This window comes from Nipponia nippon, unplaced genomic scaffold (assembly GCF_047370975.1).
Source record: "Nipponia nippon isolate SJK-2023a ecotype South Korea unplaced genomic scaffold, ASM4737097v1 scaffold_5, whole genome shotgun sequence".
NCBI classification, from domain to species: Eukaryota; Metazoa; Chordata; class Aves; order Pelecaniformes; family Threskiornithidae; genus Nipponia; species Nipponia nippon.
In genome coordinates this window covers 2,163,291-2,181,073 of record NW_028262369.1, presented here as the reverse complement: position 1 = coordinate 2,181,073, position 17,783 = coordinate 2,163,291, and the positions used below count along the sequence as shown (strand labels likewise).

Genomic DNA, 17,783 nt, shown 5'->3' with positions numbered 1-17,783 from the left:
GAGGAGAGAGTTTGAGGATAACGCTGCCTGATTCAGGGGCGTGATTCAGTGAATCACATCAGACGTGAGCCTTGCCTGTGCGTTAGCATCGAGGCCTTGGCTAGAGCGAGAACGGTGTTTCCTCTGCTGCCACTGATGCGGTCAGTGGAGTTGAAGGGGAGCAGTTATATACACACAGAATTTACAATCTGCCTCGAGAGGCAGTGGCGGATGCAGCATCTTCAAGGGATTTGAGCGTTGTCTCGTAATGATAACAGCTGAGCAGATCTTTGCATTGGAAAATACCTTGCACGTGAGGAGATGAGATTGTGGAGTACATAGAAATTCTTCCTGCAGTTTCTGTTTTCCTGCTGTGGCTGGGGAGCCATCTGGAAGACCCATTGCAGTTTAAAAGACTCCCTTAGATCATCTGACAGCAAAAGCTCTTTCTTTGTTGTCGGAAATGAGAACAGAATACACCGTAAGCAAGAAGAAGAGATATTGGATTTGGTCATATTTCTGTATGACAGTTAAAGATTCATGGGTTTGCTGTGCGCAGCTCCAGTCTTCTCTAAAATGTGCTTATTCTTGTTTCTGCTCGGTATTTTAGAACATGTTTTTGTTCTGCTGTGAATTTCCTTCCCATAACTGTCTGGCTTCATCTCAGCAATACTGTCTGAAACAAAGAAGTAGCTCTGGGTTTCTTTTTAATGCTTTTTGAAAAAACAGTGAGTGTTCAATCCTATCTATGGTACAAATTGGTCTTTTCCAGTGTCTTAAGGTAGCAGAAATCATAATTTGTCTCCCAAAACAAGTAAGAAAAAGGATAATTGATGAAAAATAATTACTACAAATGGGAGGTTATGGACATACCCTCCCTTCCTGCTCTTTCTGGTCATGGCAGTATGGATGAGGAGGATGTCAGTGCTGTAAGAAACCCCGCTGTCTTACAGCAGGGGGTGGAGGAGACACGGTCATGGAAATGGTTAGTTATGGTTAAATGATTCTGGGTTGTGAAGCCTGTCACAGCATAAGTCACAGTATTTCTGGGGCGGCTGTAGCTGCCGTTGGCTGACTGTAGGGTACCTTTCCTCCCTGGTATAATGACTTTACCATGAGACGTGAGATTATTACAGTGCTCTGAGTCTGCAAAGCCTTAGAGAAGAAGGATTTTCAGGTGGGTATCGAAGGCTGGGCTGTCTCTTCACCGTTCTGCGCAGTGCATGGGGAGGGAGTCTCCCCTTCTCCCCGCCAAGAGACAGGTCAGCCTTCGGAGATGATGTATCAGCTATCCTGGGAGAGACTTTCTGAACTGCTGCGTTTGCACAGAAGCTTTGCGGCTACTGTAACGCTGTTGGAGGTGTAAGAGAGGAACCAGCCCGGAGGTGAAACCGGTACAATTCTCGTGCCTACCCTCCCTCTCGTTGTGGAACATTAAAAGTAGCGCCAAAGTAGCATAAAGATAAATAGTGTCAAAAATCACCAACATAATTTTGAGGAATGGGGTCATGCAACGGCCTGTGGAGGTTCAGTATATGTCAAATAGGGTTCATCTCGGTATTGTAACAACTGACTTGATGCAATTCTCTCCTACATGCGTGGCAAAGTTGCTTTCTTTCTGTTTTTCCTGTGCATTGTGTAGGCAGGCAGTGTCAGGAGTTCTCCTCTGCTGGCACGTTTTGGCTAGACTGGAAAAAGCAGGGGCTGTCGTACTGCAGCCATCTATGTGTATTTTCTTACCCATGAGGAAAAGGATTTTCTAGGAGAACTAAGACTTTTCCAGCTTCATTTTCTGTTGCTTTGTGAAATCATATTCAGGTTGGCTGCTAGAAAACAGAATCTGACCGATCACAGAAACAACTTTCCACAGGCCTTGATTCCCTGATAGATGTGGCCAGATCCCTGCTCTGGCGGGGCGGGAGGCCGACCATGCGGCAGCGTGCCTGGGATCGCAGCTGATCCACAGCTCACACCGTGGTACTTCCTAAAGGTCGGCTTTTTACCTTCCCAACTTGCATCCTCTGTGTCCTAACTGGGGCTGGATAATTATAATGAAGGTTTCTGTGGAAATGTAGGGCTGGGGTTGGTTTGACCGCATTTGTCCCTTCTCTTTTCCTTCTTCTTGAAAGCTCCCAGGCTTGAGGATTGTTCAAGGAACAGTTTGAACCACAGAAGACCGAGCTCTTGCTGTATTTCAGTTTTATAGGGCTTGTCTGTGCTCACTGCATTGTGCCAGTGTTGCGTGCAGGAGCTGGCAGCAAACATTGGAAACGGAAATCTTCTCTCTCCTTAAATCAATGATTTCTTGCTTTTCCTCTGATATTTTCCGCAACAACCAAGTGTAATATCACAAGTGGAGGCTGGTGAATGATGAATTGCAGGACAAAACGGACAAATCCATTGAGAGATGTCAAGGCTCTTGATTTGGGTGGAGCTGTGTTGACTGAAACCGGGTGAAAAGTGAAATCCCCAGTTCTGCTTTTAGGCAAATATCTCATGAAGCACGGGAAACAGAGGAAGGAGAAAACACAAAAGGTTGCTGAAGCAGAAAGGCAGATGTCAGAGGGGTTTTAATAGTATTTAAATTAATTTCATTTTCAGGTTGTTGTTTTCAAACATTTGTAGAATGATATGAAGTGCCTATCATTTGCCAAGCATGCAAAAAAAAAAAAAAAATCTCTCAGGTGATTACACAATTAAAGAGCATTGTAAGTGCCTCATAATCCAGAACGGATGCTGCTTCATGCAGTGTTAGTCCGTTTTCTATCCATAATAGAAGTCCTGATGAGACCATGTTGAAATTTAATTCCTTTTTTTGTTTTTTGAAAGGGTCTGTCCACATGAGGTGAGGACAGATGAACGACTGCTGTGAATCGAAGCAGTGTCTTTAAAAATAGTGAAGCTGCTCTGATTTATGCCACCTGAGCCTAGGTCTCAAAAGTGACTGTTGGGGTTTTTTTGTTTTCTTTTTCCATCTTGGAATGAATTCTTCTCAATGTGAACTCTGCCTAAACGCATCCATATTTCTGGAATGCTCAGTTGTGGCATAGCTACGAACATCACTTCTTCCCAAACCAGAACTTGACAAACATGACTTAAAAGCTGTGTTTGTTCCTGGACTATGGCCCTGCTTACTGAGCATGCAGTCACAGCGAATTCTCATGAGTGGCACATCCTTAAACTTGCACTTGTACAAGTTGCTTGCTTGGCTGCCCAGAAAATGTATGAGCAACAGAATAAGGTGCTGAGACTGGGAAATGCTACACTTCTGTGAAGCTGCGACCTAAATGCCAGAGTCTTTTTGCCTATCCGCGAGTATGTGGCACAGTAAGACTTACAGATATGTGTCGCTTGTGGTGACATGAGCACAGGAGAAGTGTCCTATTTTGGTTACGAGCATGAAGAAGTTCATGCAATTCTTTCCCTACCTTTCCGTTTGATCAGTTAATTAGAGCGTTCCTTTAACAGAGCCCTTTGCTGCTGGATGCTCAGCACAATCGTGGAGAATCGAGGTCTGGAGCTGCTCAGCCTGATCCTGCAGTGCCTTTCGCGTGCAACGCCCGTGCATGTCAGTGGGTGCTCTGCATGTTGGAGAGTCACTGGGTCGGACCCTGGGAATGTTCAGTCTCTCAGGAAGCAGTTGCAGATTCGTATTCTTGGGATATCGCTTAACTGGAGCTAGCGGTACGGTTGTAGGAAAGCAAATGATCGATTAACAACACTGGACTAATGAGTTTAATCCATTAATGTGCATCCTTATGTGCACTCTAGCCATAAAATACTACTTTTTTCCTAGCCCTTTATTTTGAGGGATCAAGGTAACATACAGGTAAGAGATGTTCTTTGTGCATTTCAGGCAGTGGAGAAGGTGTTCGCGGTGCCAAATGGATTTTACTGGCAGACGACTGAAACCGATGAAGAATACTTCCCTAATAGCAGTGACATTGAGGCTTGCAGAGATGTAGACACTGAGGTAAAAAAATACACGAAACCACTTCTGTCTGTCTTGTGGGATGATGTGGGAAGTTGAGAGACGATTAAGTGACCTGGAATATTTCAATCCTGAGGTTTGGTACAAATACTGATCTTGAAATATTTCTCACTCAGACCTAAATATATCAGCTGAGTATTTTGTGTCATCGGTATGGATGTGCTGATTGCTCTGAGCCATGGAAGATTAAACTACGAAATGTGCAGGTTGATGAAATTGCTACCAACCAGGTGCAAATCGGTAACAGTAGGCAAAATTTTGATAATGCAAAACCACTTGACTGGAAGCCAATATACAATACAACTTTTTTTTAAACTTGTGCTCAGAGACTTTAAAAAAAAAAAACTTGAGGCTTCTGGTACTATCTACCTGGCCTACAGGTGTGTTGTATGACCAAGTAGGAAGTAATTCTACTTAGTTTAGTCCAGAAGAAGAGATGGTTAAGGTAATTCGAATTAGGTGATATTTCTGTTTAGAAGCACATACCAAAATGTGCTGGCCTTCCACCCATGTGCGATAACTTGTTAACTATGGTAACTCACCTTTCTTAGCTCTTGTGCAGCACAAAGCACAGCACGTTTGGTCTGACAGAGTTCAGTTTCCCGTTAGCATTGATTCAGGGACGTGCAGGTATATTAAGCTCTTCCTGAGCACGCAGCAAGCCTGACCCGTTGCTGCGAGCGTACCAGGCTGGCTCCTGGAAGATGCTTCAAGTCCACAGTTGGGAGGTGAAGGTGCCTGGCACTTGGCGCAGTCAGAAAATGTCTCATGTCTTTGCTACAGTTCCTCTTCTTGCCTCAGGAGCGCTGTTAGTGAGTACATACAGCCCTTCTCACTGCAAGGGCATGATGCTCTGGAGGGAAGGCAAGCCAGGGGCTGAGACTGCCAGCGAGGCAGGCAGGGCCGGTGCCCCCACGGGCAGGGTGCAGGCCCACGTTACCCAAGCAAGATGAGCAGAGCAGGTCCAGCAGCAGTGACCAGGGTCAGGCAAGAGGTCACAGTGACGAGGCCAAGCCAGAAGGTCAAGGCAGTGGGTTAGGATAATAGCCAGAATCGGGAAGGGGCCAGGCCATGGCCCGAGACCAGGCGAAGGCATGCCTGCAACGAAGCTCAGACGGAGACCAAAGCCAAGCGCCTGGCCCTAAGCAAAGGGGAGACAGGCCCTGGTTTCTGAGGTTTCTGGGAGGAGCGGCTGGGAGCTGCCTGGGGGAAAAGGACCTGGGGGTGGTGGTCGACAGCGGCTGAACATGAGCCAGCAGTGTGCCCAGGTGGCCAAGAGGGCCAACAGCATCCTGGCTTGTATCGGGAATAGCGTGGCCAGCAGGAGCAGGGAGGTGATGGTGCCCCTGCGCTGGGCACTGGTGAGGCCGCCCCTCGAATGCTGTGCTCAGCGCTGGGCCCCTCACCCCAAGGCGGCCATGGAGGGGCTGGAGCGTGGCCAGAGCAGGGCAGCGAGGCTGGGGCAGGGGCTGGAGCCCAAGGCTGGGGAGGAGCGGCTGGGGGAGCTGGGGGTGCTCAGCCTGGAGAAGAGGAGGCTGAGGGGAGCCCTCATCGCTCTCTGCAACGGCCTGAAAGGAGGCTGGAGCCGGGGGGGTCGGTCTCTTCTCCCCAGGAACAAGCGATGGGACGAGAGGGAACGGCCTCAAGCTGCGCCAGGGCAGGTTTGGGTTGGGTATTAGGAAAAACTTCTTCACCGAGAGGGTGGTCAAGCATTGGCCCAGGCTGCCCAGGGCAGTGGTGAAGTCTCCATCCCTGGAGGTATTTTAAGAACGGACAGATGTGGTGCTCGAGGACATGGTATAGATGGACTTGGCAGTGTTAGGTTAACGGTTGGACTCGATGATCTTAAGGGTTTTTTCCAACCTTGACGATTCTGTGATTCTTGGTGCTGGGCAGCTGCGTTATCACAGCTGGCCCTGAGCCCAGGCAGCGAAGCCCCAGGGACTCTCACAGCAGCTACAGAAAAAGGGTTCCTTACTGGCTGCTGTGAATATTGGGTTAATATCAGGAGAGCTTGAGCTAGATTAACATAAAGAAATAGGGCTTTTATTCCTAATTAGACCACTTTTTTATGATTTGAGTAAATTTATATCTTCATTTATCATGATGGTATAAGCCTCATAATGTGTTTATGGGGGAGTAGCATTTCATTTAAAGTGTCCAATAGTGATGAATTCATTTGGCGTTCACCGCGGCCGTAAAGCTCGCTGCTGGGGATAGCGTTGTATTGCTTTACATCCAGGAGAACCACGCACAAATTTGAGGCCAGTACAATCATTACTTGTCTGATCTACAGCTAGAAAATTTATTACCCACAGCACCACACAACCTCCTCTCACAAAGCAGCTGCTTTTTCAAAACAATTTGTTTCTTCCGATGGGAACATAATAGTAATTTGCTTCCCTTTTGGGTATAGACATTCAGTACGTGTTGGTGTATGTCTTCCTACATGCCAGGACGGGCTGAATTGGATTAGTCTGGTAAAGATTTCAAAATGTAAATTTGGGACAGTACCTGTGATGTGTCTGCCTTTTGATATTTTTATTAATGTTGATTTTGGCACCTTTGTAGGTATAAAGAAACAACCGGTTGGTCTATTATTATTTAACCATCTTTCTGTGGTACACGGAGTTAAACAGCAGGAGCGATACACTTTGGTCTCTGCCCCAGAGAACTTGCAGTTTTTTACTAGTAGGTTTATGTGACAAAAGGCACAATTATATCAGCAGAAATAGATTCAATCATAATTATCACAGGTAGTTATGATTCAATCTGAGCTAAGAGCCTACTGTGCTGAACTGCACCTAAACATAAAATAACAGAAAGGGTCTTTGTAGCTCTTGCAGTGTAGATAAAGCATGGGAGCTAAAGGTGAGCAGAAGAGAGACAGCTGTGTGGTTGTGAAGGGCTTGGAAGCATCTGGCTCACTTCTCCAATGTGCTCTTGCTCTTCAGGTTGCCATGGTATTGCTGTTTGAAACTGTCTTCCGAAGCCCCCTGGCTACCCATCACATGTTGCAGCTGGTACTCAGTTCTGGTCTGGATATCTGCGGCCTCCGCCTGCTCTATCCCCAGCAGGACGTGCTGCTCTCTAGCTCAGGTGAGGCCTAGTTTTCCTTCAGAGATTCCATCATGTGATGATACTGAGGTGAAGGCAAAGACCTGTGAATGTACTAAGGTGAAGAGGGATGTGCTGTGAGTGTGGGGGAGAGGGTATCAGATTTACATGAGTGCTGTTTTATCAGTTCCTATATCTTTCCTAAGAGAAACGATAAAAGATCTTGGGCTGTTTCTTTCCTTCTGTTCCCAGTGTTGAATATCCATGAGTTGAATTTTTAACCCTTGATACATTTTTGTGTCTCAAACCGCTTTAGTTGTTGTTCCTTTGGAGCAATCTTTCCCAGATTGCATTGCTCTAAGCTCCAGGGTTAGACTCATGTGAGCTAAATATACTAAATTAGTTCCCACTGATTTTCCTGCAGGTTTTAGCTGCAGAAAATCCAGTCTCCCCCTTCTACAATTCCCCCCATTCCCATTGCCGGTGGGACTTCGGAAGCATGGGCGCAAGTACTGATCTAGCCATCCTGTAATTACATCGGCTGATAAGCCATCACCAAAATGTCCCATTTGCTAATAGAAGGTGGTCTGAGATGGGAGACCAAGAAGATAAGGTAAACAAAACCGATGTGGGTCTCTGAACTCAAATCACAAAGTCTTTAGCATTAGACAGCAATGTTTTCAGATATTGGCATGTACCACTCAAGTCTTTATTTTTTTTTTTTCCCCATTTATGGAATAGAGATAACGAAGCCAGTTGTAAAGCATGTATGGAGTGTTATGAGTTGCTAATGCAATATAACTCCAGAGCGACAGGCATTACATTAGCTGCAAAGTATAGTGATTCCCTCTGCGGTATAGTATGGCCTGTACTTTCTTTTAAGCCAAGAAGTTCTCCTGGAAGGTTTGTATGTGACACCATCATGAATACAGGCAATCCATTTCTCTTGGGGAAAGGTATAGGGGGGCTGAGAGTGAGAGGAATGGGTTTCCTTTTCCTCAGGCAGAAGGTGAGTGAAGACCAGCTTAACTGGAGAAAAATTCTCCAGTCTCTCTGCCCCATTTTTACATTTGAAAACGATAGGAGCAGACTGCCTTAGAAATGGGATTGCAGTTGTCTCGGCACTGTGCACGTAATACATTCACACTGATAGCTGGAGAAATGAAGAAGGACTCCAGAAATGAATAAGAAAACCATAAAATCACCAGCCATTAGGAGATGACAGGCAGCAGATCTGCTTCAGTGCTCTGTACCATGTACCATTATTTAGGAACATTGCGTGTGAAGAGATAATTCATCTGAGCTGAGAACTGCTATGCAAGTTTGTAAATTAGATTTTTGCCCTTAGCTTCAAAACTTTAAAATTATTATTTTAAATATTTACAGCCCGTTTCTCCATTATCTACCTGCTCTGGAGACTTATGTTCTGGCTTCTGATTCTTATGAAACAAATGATGTAATTGAATATGTTGTTAAACCTCAGGGGAGAAAATGACACACCTTGCTGCTTTTTCTAACATCTGCAGTAAGAACTGCAGAGGAGCCCCATTTGCTCTTTTTCTGGGGTAGCTTGCTGGACCCCAACTATGCTGACAGTAGACATGGAGACATGTGTCTCTGTTTGCCAGAGACATAGGGAGGAGTTGCTGCAGGAAATAAGGAAAGCCACAGTTCAAGTCCTGGCAGGGAAATACGGGCAGCTAGTCAAATATTTGCCGGATATGTCACTTTACAACATGGTACAAGGTCTGTATTTGATGGAGAAGGAAAAAAATCTAGAAAAGAAGTTTACGGATTTCCAGTTTGTGATCCCCTTCCCAGTTTTCCCATATCCGATAAAAATTACAGAAAACACCCCTCTCCTCAGGCCCATGTTCTTGTCCTGTCTCCCCTTTGATCCCCCCAGCTTTCCGTGGGGCATGAACACCACTGCACAAGAAGTGCTGACTTCTAGCGTATCACCTGCTCCGTGGTAACTAACCCTGTGCACACTCTTTTCCACAGCAAATACGAGGTGACCAACTCCCCTTTCTTTAACAGACTACCTTGAATAATCTCAGATTTACTGCTGGGTAAAAACATGAAGCTGGTTGCCAGCATATCCCCCGCAGGACAGGTAACCAGTAGGTGACTTTGTTGAAGTCTGGCCATGACAGATCTGAAAAGAGCACTTGAGTGGAATGAATGACCTTGGGGCGGGTTGTTCCACGGTTTAGTCACACATATGTTTGTCTTTCACAGAAAAGCTGCCTTCTTCCTACACTTCAGAGACTGGCAAGGTGCCACCAGTGCTGGCATTAGGCGTGAGAGGGCCTAAAGCACGTAGCACCTTGCAGAATATCATTGGGCCGTCTGACCCGCAGCTGGCGAGCGTGACGGATTGCGATTCCATCAATGCCATCTACTGCAGGAGCCAAGCGGAGCCGCTCGTCTACCTGCCCCACCTGGAGAGCCGGGTGCACAGGGAGCTGTGCCTCTGGTTTGGAGGGAGGGCTGCTGGTGCAGCGCTGCGTGCCGGCGGCCTGGATCCGGCTTCCCCACGCAACAACAGAGCGAGGTGATGGCCCTGGATGTTTTTGAACTATTGTTGTTCTCACAGGCAAAGCGTGATGTGGAAGCCAGGCAGCTAGCATGCTTTGTCTTTGCGTATCAATCTTCTGCTAAAGGTCTCAGTGAACAAGAGTGCAGGAGAAATCTGTCTGCTTTTATATTTCCAAACCAGTTACTAGAGTTTGCAGAAGTCCCTCTCTCACAGGACCATCTCCTCTGCAGCACATAATAGATGTGTCAAGGTGTCAGGTGGGGGACTCTTGCAGTTGCTTCCCATCGCTTGTTCCCTGGTAGCTAGGCCTGTAATTCATACACTTGCAGCACCTGCTCTTGGGCCCTCCGTGCCTGAAACATCTGATCAGACTGATTGGAGACCTCTTCCAGCTATGCCCGGTGCTGCAGAAGGGCTGCAAGCGTGTGCCACTGAGTGGCCCTTTGCTGGAAAGCCTGGTCTAGCTTTGCCCCCTTTTTTGTCCCTTCCATATCAACTGATTAGAGATAAGGGGCTTCAGATGGAAAAGGTACTTTGGAGGGTTATGGCAGAAGTGTGTGAAAACAAAGGGTGGTTTATAAACTTTTAACTCTAGCAAACAGCATAAGAAATGCAATTTAGGAGCTGATGGCGTAACAATAGGGTGCCAAAAAGTGCTGGGAACAAGTGACGTTCAGGAGTCTGGAATCTCGCTCTCGGATGGGTCTGGATATGGCTGCAGAGGGAACTGGGCTTTTAAGTATCTATTAATCCATCGTGCAACCTCGACCGTCTGTGTTCCGCTGTGTAGCGCTACAGGGAGGGGGACTACAGCTCCCAAAGGCTCACTTAGACTGTCTTGGACAGAAATGGATTTACCTAATGTTTTTGAATCTTAAAGTTGCTTGGTTTATAACAGCGCTGTTAGGCTGCCAGAAGGCCTGCTGTTGGCCTTACTCAGGAGAGCAGAGGTGCGTGAGGGAACGGGGTGGGGGACAGGGAACAGAGCTTCAGCAGCTCTGCAGGAGTCGCACTGAGCAGCCCTCGCACACCCCTGCACCTGCAGGGAGGCTGGATCGGCAGCCTGGACTCTCTTGCACTCCTTCCCAGCACTCTGTTCCCAAACCTCTTCTCAGCTTTTCCTTGAGGAACATGAGTACTTTCTACAGCACCAAACAATCGCTTCCCTTCCTAACAATCTTGCAACTTCTGGCCAGGAGGCTCAAACCTAAGGATGCAGGAAGCACGTTTAATCCTGCGTGTGTAAATGAAGGGCTCTGTGCCATCAGAGGCCCCTTTCCTCTGAGGACCAGAGTGGACTGGCCTGCAGGGCGAAGAAAAGAGGCACTTGTCTTTTATGGGCTGCTGAAAGACACCCCTGTGGTTGTTCCAAGCATAGGTAGATCTATGGCTTGAAGCATTCGTTTTACAGTGCTTTATCAAAAGATTTGGCTTAGAGCTTCAAGGAATTTCCACCAACCGAGAGAATCTCAAACTACAGATCTCCTCTCCCTGGCTGTCATGCTTGCCACACAGGCCTGTGTAATCGCATGGGATGCCAGCCTCTACGCCGGGGTTTTCATGCCCTGGGCATCTCTTTTTAATATTGCTGAACTGAATAAATGATGCTGTGGTGAAACTCCTCTGCCGAAAGCTCAGACAAGGCCCTGCACCTGCAAGTTCTGGACTGGTTTGTAAAGATCCTTTCTGTTTGGGGATGCTGGGCGTCGCGTGGCGCGCTGTGTCCGTGGCAGCAGGCTGGAGGCGAGAATCTGCAGCCCTGTTGGTGCCTGCTGCAGAGTGGCGAAGTGCCCCCACGTAGAATTAATCCGATGCTCGTGGAGGGGCAGTGTGTCAGAGCTGAGTTCTGCTTGGCCACAAACAGTGACTCTCATCGTTTTTACTTTTAAGATTTGAAAAAAAAACCAACAATTTGGCAAAGTTTTATTCTCTTTCTTTATTTGTTTATTTTCCTCGGGGATGCTTTTTTCCCCTCTTACAAAGATGATGAATTCTGCTCCTCCAGTATAACTTAGCCAGTCCAGAGTGGCACTACATTCTAAATAATGCACTTGTCTTTCTCCTAATGCTGGTAGTTTGGTCCACTGGGAGACAAAAATACAAACTGCAACGCAGATTGCAGTTTTCAGGTTATACTTGCAAATGCCGTGGTCTCCTGGGAGCGAACAAGCAGGACGTATTCCAGCCAAGGCAGCGGTGGCAGGGGATGAGGCAGGCCGGTTTGCCTGAGCAGCCTGTGCTTCGCAGACCTACCCAGACTGTTGCACAGACTGCAGTTTGTGTTGCTGTCAGTCCCTGGCTTTCAGAACCTACACCTTATGTTCACCGTGCCGTGATTTGGTCCTTCTGGTTATGCGGGAATGTTGTGGAGGTTTCACTGCCGTGAACATGTCTGCCAGACTTGATTGTGCTTGTTGCCCAACACGAACCTTTCAAACTGGTTAAACTCTGGCTGAAGAACCAAAAGTGAATAGCAACTATGATGTATCTGTGGGTAGGAAAAGCTCTGGTAATACAGCCTGACATATTTCTTGATTCCCAGATGTCCTTGCTAAGCTGGCTACTTTGCGTTAGCTGCTTTTAATTGAACACAGAGAGCCCTGCGTGGAGTAATACAAAAAGATGTTTGGTCAGAGAGACCTTGATGCAGGTCATGTCACGGACGAGGGATTGAAATGGCTTTTCCAGTAAAGCAGTTTTACCAGAGAAGCTTCTGCGGCCTTGGGTTTGTTGAAGAAAGTAGGTTTGAGTCAGAACCTGGCATAGCAGCTTTTAATATTTATTGTTTTTCTTTAGCTCTCAGAGTCCTTCATCAACTAGGGCAGAAGCAGATGAAGAAAAGGTTGATCTCCAGGGCATGGTGCTGTCTCGACCTCCAGCAATGCTTGTCTCAACTACCAAAGGTCAGTGTTAGGCAATGAATCTTGAGGTTTTATGTTTCTCCTTCACTACCAATATTACCTTACTCCAGCCCACGCGTTTCAGGAAATTCTGCCTCCGCGGATTGCTCAGTGCTGTGACCTGGACAGCTCTAGAGCCAGGAATGAATTTCTAGTGAAACACTGTTGCCTAAAATGAAGTGACAGGGAATGTTATCACCTCATCCTCCTCGTGGGAGTAGCTGCTAGAGTCCTGTAGGCTGCTTAGATTTCACTGAAGGGTAAAAGAACCCCCAAAACAAAACCAAAAATTTCCCCACAGGAAATCTCTGCACATAGGGGCCTGTTCATCAAAGAAACAGTCATGTGAAGACCTAACAGTGTCCTTAAACTGCATGTTTATCTGATTAGAGATCATCTACCTCCACTGGTGAAGAGTTAAATATAATCGTCGTAGGTATGAAATGGTTAAGGCTTCATTCAGGGCTTCATTCTGACCACACAAGCAGAAAAGAAAGCACTTCATGAGGCTAATATTAACCGGCTATCACCTGGCTCTGCCCAAATCCCTCTCTTCCCTTTGTAGGAGTAGTCTTCCAGCTTCTGAATTCGTCCCTAGCTAGGAGCAAGCTTACCGTGCTCAAGGGAAACCTGCCAAGGCATGCAGGCCTTACAGCTGGCTAAGATGGATCTGTGTGGCATAGGGGCGTCTGCAGGCCAACGTGCTGACAGTCCGCTGTAGTGGGACCTGACAGAGCAGATCTCGGGCACAAGTGATTTTTAGACAATGCTATTAGAGCATTGCTATCCAGTTTCTACTCCCACAATTGAAGATAGTTTCACAGGAAAAAAAACCTGTGGGGTGTGGAAGCTCAGCAGCTGTTGGGGAGAAGATGGCAGAAGGAAAGCAGAGTTGTACTGACAGAGAAAGAAGGCATGGAAAATCATATTGCCAAAGGAAAGAATGTATGAGAAAAGAATGAAAACATAAGCCAAAAAGACGAAAGGAGTGGAAAGTGACAGAGAGGGTGACAAAGAAAATGGGGAAGGGAGAAAGGAAAAAAAGAAAGAAGTCTCACCTTTGAGATACGCTCTTTCGTATAACTGGGCATGTTAGCTCAAGTAGCTTGGCAGACAGCCATTGGCTCTGTGTTATTTGGGACTAGTATTGATGGCAGCTGGTTGCTGCTGATGGAATGAGTCACATTTTCTGCCTCCCCTTCCTTTTATGGCTATTAATGATTCACATTTGCTGTGGGCTGCTGAGTTACGCCGCACCACGTTCCATCTGTATTTGGGCTCGGGAAGTCACTTTCAAGCTTTGCTCCTCAGATAGATGACTGTATCATGACTCTCAGAAGAGAAGCTGAAAATCTGGTCTGGGAGCAGACACCCTCTGGGGTTTTAAGGAAAGGAGGCATTCACTAACTCCTTCCCTCAGGTCTCCAGCAGCTTCTCTTGGAGACAGGAAGATATACCCCTGCAGAACAAATATACTGCTGCTCCCACCAGGTATATCTGCCTCTTCTCAGTAATCAAAGTTTTACTGACCCTACCAGGTATTCTGGTCGATTTGGGATATGTGTATGTGAAAAACATTTTTTTTTTTTTTTAAAGTGTTATCAACTAGAGAGAAACCAAAATCTTACCACCTGCAACCCTACATTTTGAGAGTTCATGTGTAATGAATGTGGCAGTAATGTCAGTCTGGCTCAAAGCCTGCAAAATTAAAGCCTTAAAGCCAAGTAGAAATTTTAGGCAAAGAAGCACTCTGCCTGTCCCATCCTTAGTAATAAACACAAGCTTTCCCTTATTTTGTTGCTGTTGCTTTGAACTGCCAGGCTCAGCAGATTCTTCAGATTCTTGGGGGGACAGATGTCCATATCACAAAGTCTAGAACCAAAAGAAACATTTGCTGCTGATAGTCCTACCCCCAAAACCAGGTGTAATTGGGACACAGACTAAAACACTTCCAAACCCATTATAGAATTTGGTTAGAGTTAAGAGAAATTAACGGGGCAGTGTAGAGGAAACCCATGTAGAAGTGATACTGAGGACTTGTCTTCCAAGCTGACTCTTGGCAGGTTATGGAGATCTGCATGTACGTTGTGTACAGAAAAATAGCTATATTAGGACTAGGACAGTGTAATAACGAAGGCGATGGTAAAAGCAGAGACCCAAGATAAGATCAGAACAAAGCAAAGACCCCGGGTAGATCAGAGGTTTCAGGGAAAAGTCTTGAGCTTGTCCTGTAGTGCCTAAGATGGGGCTCAGACACTGCTCAGGAGGTCTTGTAGGCTCTTTCTCCTGAGCTTGTTCATACCATGTGTTGCCACCCTGTTGGCAGTGAGCTCGGGGTTCAACTTAGGAAACAGGAGTCTAAAAACCCAAGGTTCTAACCCAACATAAATTCCAGTTGCTTCTACAACCTTACCTACTGGATTGAGGGATACAAGGAGAGCATCAGCAGCCAGACCTAGTGGGTGAGAGTTAGGTAGGAGAGATCAGGCTGATACCATTATCACGATAGCCAAGGACAGGAACCTGTGAAGCCACAGATGGTACCAAACTAAAGAGGGAGGTGAGGTCATGATCACAGGCCGGTCCAAAGATTCAGGAGCCCGTGCCACAAGGCAAGCTCTGGGATGAAGGTTAAAGACAGGACTAAAGAAGGGACAAGAGGAAGCAGAAGGTAGTGCTGAACAAGATTGTAGAAGCTAGCTGCAGGCTAGGACCACCAATAATAGCAGAGAGGAATGGCTGGAGTTGCTTCATGGGCTTTATAGTGGACAAATCACCAACTGGTCTTGTTGACCTTATTTAGTTGCTCATCCACGTGGCCAGGCTCACCAGGCCCTTAGTCCTTGAGGGAACCGACTGCCATCAGATTGCCAGCTGTAAGGGTAACAGCTCAAACCCAGCCTGGCAGGGGCTGATGCACAGCTAGCACGTGAACCAAGAGCATAGATACCTCAAAGACAAACGAATAGCTCATAGATAGCTAGATAGACCTGATGAGACAGACTGTCTGGGGTAGGTGATTCATAAAGACGTTATCAATGATGCGATAAGCTTTTCCATTCTAGGTTGGCCTCCGATAGCAGTCACTGTGAGCTGGATAGAGCAAATAAACCATTAAATACAGCGTCACCACTTGGGATGTGCTTCAAGTTGGAACTAGCCACTGCGAGAGTCGCCTTGCATTGATACCACAGCTTCTGTGGAAATAATATGCTGCTTTTCTTACCCTTTTTTTGATTTAGGGGACATCATTTTGATGGTGTCACCTGTGGTATCTCCTCATGCATACGGTAACGTGATTTCGGTCTGTACTCATCGAGGGTTTGTTCTGCAAGGAATCAGACAGCTGCAGCTTTCACCCAAGCAAGCCGTTGTGCTAAGCATGACAAGAACTCAGGTACCGGTCAGAATGCACAGCTCCGTTGTATTCCTTGGGTTACCAGTTGGTCTGAAACGAATTATGCCATGAACTTATGGATGTGTGAGCCGACGCTCCTCTATAAGTGTTCTCAAGGACACTCATTCTCTCTTTACCAGCTAGCCAGCGCTTATGTTCTCTCTCTTTCTGTGAGTGGTACTCTGGTTGCTTTCAGTGATGATTTTTTCTTTAGTAGGAAAATCCCACCAGGCCTCAGCCTCTCACTGAGAACAGACATGTAAATTCATAATCAGGCCTCCTCCTACTAAGGCAAACATGATTTTATCCATTGATCTCAAAATAAACAAAAGCAGGCAGTAGCCACGTAATCCAAAATAACAATTTCTGATCTGCAAACGTGTATGCAGGAGAATAGCATTCATCTAACAGACCGATGTTTGATTATGTACTTCGCAGCCCCTCTGGGACCGCTTATGGCCTTTCAGCATGAAGTCCCCTAGTTTAATGCATTCCAGATGGGTTGCAAAAAGAGCTTTCCTGTTGTCAAAAACAACTTTTTTTTTTTTTTCTTTGAAGCTCCGTCTAATGTGATGATAGATTTGCGTTAGAGTGCAGTTGGCATTTTGACAAGTCAGCCTAAGGAAACGGCAGTCATTGTAACTGCAAGATTTCAGTCAAACTTACGTATGCAAGAAGTCCAGTTCTGTACTTCTGACATGATAAATCACCCAGGAATCATATGACACTTTCTCTTACAAAGGAGTGGACCCCTTTAAATTGTCATGCTTAGGATTGTTAGGTCAATCGGGAAATGCATCATCTTGCAAATTAAACTGTGTACAGAGCCCCTCTTTTCTGCTTGTTCTGTGATCAAGCCTGAGGAATAACGCTTTCCCTGCCCATAATATTTTGTAGAATAAACATAACTTACGGAATGCTATAGCCCAAGTAGCCAAATATTTGGAGCATGCTCCTAAATGGCCATTTAAGAAGTTAACAGCAGCAACTATTGCTTCAATGTGCTGTTTGGAGCTAAATGTTTCTGAAAAATCATCCCTTCATTTGGGATTCAAGATCATTTATGCATGAGTGACTTAGGATGGTACCACGTATCAGCTGAGTTTAACTGCTGTGGCTTTAGTCCAGCCCAGTTGCAGGACAGAACATTTTTATGTTAAGCCTCTTCCTTGAGGTGTAAATAAAGTTGCTCTGTCTCATGAATAGGTGATGCATGAACACCCAGTTACTGGAGGTGACTGTGGCTCAGCTGGTGAGCTGTGTCTTATTCGGCCACCGTAACTTAACTATTTGCTTGAGCCCTATAGTGATTACATCTGGCTTTAGTAGTCTAATCTGGCCCTCGTTATTTCAGATTGCTGTATTTTGCCCTAGCAAGACTTCAAGTTCACCTGATACCAGCTCTGCAAGAGGAGAGCTCTCTGCTGAACCACGCATGCACTGTCTCATTTTGTTGCTGAGAAAAGAGAATGCTAGTCATCACGTTCCTGCATTGGTAAAAGGTAATGCTTTCACTGCTCAACAACCTCAGAAAAGAAGGTTCAGTGCATTTCAGCGCGTGTGAACTGAACATTAACAGTCTAACCACAGCTCTTACATTGCAGGAAGGATTTATTGAGAATATCAGGGCCTGATAGTTTTGCTGTATGTATCTCCAGACTCACGTGTAAATCAGTCACTACTACATATCCAACAGAGCAGGTTGATCTTTGTCAGCTGTTTGATCTTTAGCCCTGGAGTCCTCTTGAACTTAGAATGAGTAATTCATGTTGGAAGGGACCTCAGAAGGTCTCTCATCCAACATCCTTCTCAACAGAGCATCAGCAATTAATTCAGATCAGAATACTCAGGGCTTTTTTTCAGTTAGCCCTTGAAAATCTGCAAGGACAGAGATTCCCCTGCCTCTCTGGGCCTTTG

At 46.1% G+C, this 17,783-nt stretch overlaps 1 protein-coding gene across 1 annotated transcript in view; it reads left to right on the top strand.

Moving 5' to 3' along the window:
- The window catches only part of DNAAF8 (dynein axonemal assembly factor 8), a 96,991-nt gene that overhangs the window by 44,120 nt on the left and 35,088 nt on the right, over positions 1–17,783 (top strand). Inside the window, exons 14-19 of the mRNA XM_087733981.1 lie at positions 3,836–3,952; positions 6,925–7,069; positions 9,269–9,584; positions 12,366–12,472; positions 15,712–15,866; positions 17,221–17,368. Coding sequence (XP_087590107.1) covers positions 3,836–3,952; positions 6,925–7,069; positions 9,269–9,584; positions 12,366–12,472; positions 15,712–15,866; positions 17,221–17,368 — 988 coding nt within the window. The remainder of the gene's footprint in view (positions 1–3,835; positions 3,953–6,924; positions 7,070–9,268; positions 9,585–12,365; positions 12,473–15,711; positions 15,867–17,220; positions 17,369–17,783) is intronic.